Here is a 5714-nt window from a genome sequence, read left to right as displayed (position 1 = left end):
GGGCAGGACAGCAGGGAAGGAATGTGTTTGGAAATCAAGTCAAGTTGGAAAAGGAGCCTGTGCCCAAGAGAACAAGCTCCCTTTCTGAGCTGGAACCAAATCCAGAAGTCCAGATTCCCAGTATCCCACTACTGCCAGCAGTAACCACAAAGTCCATGGATCAGCTCTGCTCCTCTCACACTCCTAATTAACCAGGAAGGGGATGACAACCAACTGCTGCCCCTTACCTCACAGACCAAGTCACAGGCAGCAGCACAGACGACTATTGCATCACCCCTGCGTGCATCATTCTCATTTTTGCATTCCATGACAGCTCTCTAAAAAGATCTTGCAAACTTTGACAGCCCCACTCACACCTAACAACACTGTGAAGATCATTGCTCAGGCTGCAACAAAAGTGAGTAGCTCAAAATCAGGAAAAACCTGCAATAAAAACCAACTGTGTGATGGAAAACCTTTTGGCTTCTGCCCACACAGCCTTTGGTTCCTCATGCACCAGCTCCCAGCAGCTCGTTCAATGTGCAGCAGAAGCAGTGGTCAAGCAGCTGGACCCAAATTTTGTTTTCTTCACAGCTTAGTGCCTGACTGAACTTCTCCACACACCAGACACACTGTAGGAAATAAGTCCTCCCTTTTCCAATAGCTACATGGAGGAACTTCAAGTCTCTAAACCACATATTGACCAGAGGCTGCAAGCAACACGCTGGTCCCTGGGACTCATGTGGCACCTGTCAGCTCCTCGGCAGCCAGGCTCCAGCACCCAGCCCTCACCAAGCCTTCCCCACGGAGATGGGCCATGGAGAGGCCGCTCGGATTTCACACACCAGCCTATAGTTAGTAACAGAACCATCAAGGTTAAGCCTTGGGTGTCCTTCAGCTCTTTGTGAAATTTTTGACATGTGAGCGGGAAGCACAGGGCAGCTGCCGTGTTCTGTGCTGGCAGAATCGAACACTTCACACACACAAACAGTGAAAATGCAGCTCCTGCAGCTGTACTGAGTGATGTGCAGCAGGGACTGCTGCCTCTGGGGGTTCAGGAAAGAGCTTACTGTGACTGACCATGCCTCATTTTCCAACAAAACCAAGAACCACAGTAAAAGCAAGAATGCATTTAAATCCAAGGAATCATCAAGAACATTTTATTCTCTCTCAGGTTTCACCTGCATATGGTTCAGCCACCAAAAATCTGAACCACTCCTTAAAAAAAAAATTTAAAAGTTCAAAATCATATTATTACAGCTGTCCCATAAAATACTGTAATGGCACAAAGTCATTTTATAGGGACAGCTGTGATAATATACTTGCATTAAATCTTGAGCCAAAAGTTGTGCTACAGTATTTGCTTGATTCTCACTTATATTTTCTCTTTTAGTGTTCTCCCATTTGCTGTACAAGTAAATTGATGATAAAGCAATATCAAACCAAAACTGACTGTCTATTTTGGCACAGCACGAAAAACTGCAGCACTCTCCTCACTGTGCCCCACGCCAAGTGCTAGACATTTTTCTTCTGTAAATAATGATCTTGCCCAGGTTATGGGCTAGAAGAATGTAAAGGGAAAGGTCTGAAATATTCAGACAGAATTCTGAAGCTTTAACTTTCAACATAGTTCTCAAAGCAACACGATGATATCAGTTCACAAATAGCTTAAGCAGAAGTCCAGCACAGTGGTAGTTGTCTCAGGCTACGTAACGGGCCTTTCAAAAGAGTATGAAGTAACAGAACTGAAATGTATTTGGCAAGATGCCACCACCCAGATGAGATCCCAGCCTCAAGGATATGTACAGTACACAGCAATTCATCAGCTCATACTATGTGGCACTGACATTTCTTGTGTCAAACCAAAAATAGCTTTAGCAAGAGTAAATTGAGCCCCACATGTGGAGCCCAGTAAGGCCTGAGCACGTTACACAAACTGCAGTATTTCCCAAAAAAAAATAAAAAAACCAACCAAAAAAAAAACAAGTTAAGGAACAACAAATGAAAACCTTCACATTCATCAGCAGTGGAGGGAAAGCCTTCTGGGAAGGAAGGAGACTCAGGATAGTTGTTCAGAAAATAAAAACCACAAAACTGCTTTCCAAGTAGCGCACAAGGAAGTACCCAGCCAGGCAGGATGCAGCACGTCACCACAGCTCCTCAAGCCTTCAAATTCCATGAAGACCTGGAGTATCTTGTCCTACAGAAGGGTACGTGCTAGCCCACTGCATACAGCCCAAACCACCCAAGCTGGAGGAAGAACACAGAAACCCTATCAGAGGCCAGATTCCAAGTGGCAGCTTAGATTGGGTTAGAGAAGAAAAAAAGGAAATTTAAATAAAAAAGTTAAGCACAGGAATAGAAGCATAAAACTTATTTCAAGAATTTAGTTATTCAAGCAGAAGAACCCTGATAATCAGAGTAAACAGTGACACAAACCTCCACCTTTCCTGGGTAACTGAAACCCTTTAGAGCTCCACTATTTGCACGCTGGACTATGCAAACTAAATTAAGACATCACAAATATGCCTATGGTGGCCGAACTCACATGTCCATGAAGGACATCTGCTAGTCCACTTCATAGAACATGGCTTCTGTGTCCAGAAGAACCATAGTGACCACCTCCTTTGCTCTCCAGATGCCAGACTGCCCTTGGATTTTAAGTTCTGCTGAAGGGTTGCTTTGGCCTGCTTTGCTAAAAGCCCAAATTTCAGCTATAAATTCTCTGCTAGGGGTTGGAGTGGGCTCCAGGAAGTTCCTCGTGTACTTGGTTCAAGCTCTCTGCACTAGAAAGTGACACAAGATCACACCAAGAGCATCAGTGCCAATTGGCAAGGCAGCTTCAGCCCCACAGCCAGGACGGGCAGAGCTCACAGAAATACCCTGTCAAGCTCAGGCAGGGAAAACGAAGGGAAAAAAAAGCATGAATGAGTAGCATTCAGAAGAAGAGCACTTTCTTAATCTGTATTTACATAGCGACTAATACAACAAAGACCATGAAGAGTTCAGCTTTTAAACAATATCACAATGCAAATATTTTCCTGCTGGCGCCTCTGCCATCCCTGAGGAGCCAGAGCTGCCAGCCAGGCCTCACACCTGTCTGGTCATGGAAAGGTAAGGAAGAGAGGACTCCAGAAGACTGGGGCTCCCGCAGCCCCTGCACACAGGAAGGGTAAATTGTTTAGGGCACCAAGAAGGCATGTGTCTTACTCCTAAGGAGGAGGCAGAAGCAGAAAAGCAGAACAATGCACTTCAAACCATGACAAAATAACATCTGCTCCCCACATCTGATTCACAGGCAGGATTATTGATAAAGACCGACACACTCATGTTTCTTAAGTACCTCGAGGGACTTCCCCAGTAGAAAGGCACTCTGTACTTTTGGGTTTTAAAAAAGCTTTAGAAAAACATGTTGACTCCAGAATTACCTTTTACTCTTCATCTGTCTGCTCTGTGACAAACCCAAACAGAACAAAAAAGCCTTTTGAGACATCTCATGACTACTCCAAACACGAGTGTTTGCTACCCCTACAGCCTGCCCAGGTCAATCAGTCGCCTCTTGCAAGAAACCAGAATCTGTCTCCTTTTGAGGTACCAGTCACCAGCATCCCCACCAAACTCAGCATTTAAGGCACCTACTTGGAAAAGTTTATTTAGTGGGAACCAAGAAGGGAACTCTGCCACTCTGAACAGCTCCATTAGCCTGGGTACAACTCCCCTGAAAACTCTCAGGAAAAGGCAAAGTACACCCCATTCCTGGCTTCCCAGTCCTGCCATCTTCCTACAACTCAGTCTGGAAATTGTGTGGGCTCATGGATCAGGGCACTTGCAGTCTGACCTGGCTCACTGCTCAGTCCTGTGATCACCCACTTTGACACGAAGAAGGTGGGGTAAAAGGGTGGGGAAGAGGTCGATACTATCACCCCTTTTGGCAGCAGTCAGAGCAGATCCAGTATTTCACAAACCACATCCCGAGTTGAGCAGTCATCACTGTTACCCAACTCACATGAGACAAAATCCTATTTCTCAAACCAGAAACACAGAAATCTAATGTGATATTTGTCAAGCAAGCATGTGTTTCAGATTTGAAACCTCTTTATATGCTGAAACCATTCTACTCAAAGATCACTTTATATGGTCTTCTATCAGAGGCTGCTGAAATCCCACCAAAGTGCATTCCAGAAATCCATCAGAACACCTCAACTCTGGTTTAAGGTGTTTCTTTTGGCAGCCATCCAACACACATAAGCACACCTTTAAGAGTGCACTGGGACTACCCATACAAGCTTTATGCTCGCTTCCAAGGGTTTGAAAAAAATCCAAACAATGACATTAGATCCATCCCCTGGCATGACACTGCAAAGGACATTTCTGTAGAACATCTGTGCCAGTAAAGCCCTGAGCACAGGAACTATGCACAGGGGGTTTTCAAGGAGTTGGACATAAACTACATTGGAACTGACTGATGCTGGGCAGATCTGTGAGGACCTTCTCACAAATGCCACTGCTCTGCTAGCTGGAATTACAAACTCCCCAGAGGTGCCAGAGGAGAGCAATGAGGCCAGGAGCTGAGCCAGCAAGCAAAACCACACAAAGCCAATATAATTTGTAACAGCCCTTCTTCGAGGCAGCCAGTGCCTAACACCAAGAGCTGAAACCCAGTAAGCCTCACTGCATTCGCAGGCAGATTGCTGAAATTAAAAATGAAAGACAATGAGAAAAAAGAAACAAATGAATTTGCTGAGAAAAAGCTGGTGTGCTCTTTGTGAAGGGGAGAGCCTCCTGCCCAGGGCAGCAGACTGGAGGCTTCATAGAGACTCAGGCTGGGGGTCTCAGAATCACAGAATCAATCAGGTTGTAAAACACCTCTGAGGTCACTGAGTGCAACCTATGACCGAACAGCACCTTGTCAACTACTCTTTCCTTAAACACCTCCAGGGATGGTGACTCCACCACCTCCCTGGGCAGCCCCTTCCAATCTTTAATCACCCTTTCTGTGAAGAAATTCTTCCTAATGTCCAACCTAAACCTCCCCTGATGCAGTTTATGACTATGTCCTCTCATCACTTGTTACCTGGGAGAAGAGCCTGACAACCACTTCGCTCCATTGTCCAGTCAGGGAGTTGCAGAAGGTCCCCCTCGAGCCTCCTTTTCTCCAGGCTGAGCGCCCACAGCCCCTTCAGCCAGTCTTTGTGCCCCAGACCCGTTCCCCAGCTCCGTTATCCTTCTCTGGACACGCTCCAGCCCCTCACTGTCCTTCCTGAATCGAGGGGCCCCTCTCCCGGCGCACAGAGCTGGGGTGTCCCCCGCTCCGGCCGATACTCACATCCGTCCCACGCCCTCGTACATGCGGGTCTCGTCCACCAGCATCATCACCTCCGTGTCGGTGAGGTGCGCGTGCTTCTTGGTCTTGGTGAGCTGCTCGATCTGCAGGTCGGCCAGTTTCACCTTCTGCTGCGTGTCCATCACCTTGGCCTGCAGCTCCGTGAAGGCCTGGCCGGGGAAGAACGCCGGGGTGAGGGGCGGCGGGGGCACAACCGGCCCAGGGCTGCGGGCACGAGGGGACCGGCCGGCAACTCCGGGACACGGAAGGGGACACAGGTGGGGATACACGGAGAGGGCAGGACATACAGTGGAAGGGTGGGACACAAGGAGAGAGCACACATGGAAGAGAAACACACGGGCGGGGGTCTCGTACCTTCTTGAGCTCCAGGTCCCCGGCCGCCGCCATCCTG

At 47.7% G+C, this 5714-nt stretch overlaps 1 protein-coding gene across 1 annotated transcript in view; it reads right to left on the bottom strand.

Annotated features, from left to right (window-relative positions):
- The window catches only part of PFDN1 (prefoldin subunit 1), a 31674-nt gene extending 25960 nt beyond the window's left edge, over positions 1–5714 (bottom strand). The window contains exons 1-2 of the mRNA XM_008637149.2: positions 5678–5714; positions 5306–5472 (exon numbers count right to left, since the gene is read on the bottom strand). Coding sequence (XP_008635371.1) covers positions 5306–5472; positions 5678–5710 — 200 coding nt within the window. The 5' untranslated portion in view covers positions 5711–5714. The remainder of the gene's footprint in view (positions 1–5305; positions 5473–5677) is intronic.

This window comes from Corvus brachyrhynchos, unplaced genomic scaffold (genome assembly GCF_000691975.1).
Source record: "Corvus brachyrhynchos isolate BGI_N302 unplaced genomic scaffold, ASM69197v1 scaffold376, whole genome shotgun sequence".
Classification (NCBI taxonomy): domain Eukaryota; kingdom Metazoa; phylum Chordata; class Aves; order Passeriformes; family Corvidae; genus Corvus; species Corvus brachyrhynchos.
The sequence above is the reverse complement of the archived record's forward strand: the minus strand, read 5'-3'. Positions and strand labels throughout refer to the sequence as shown.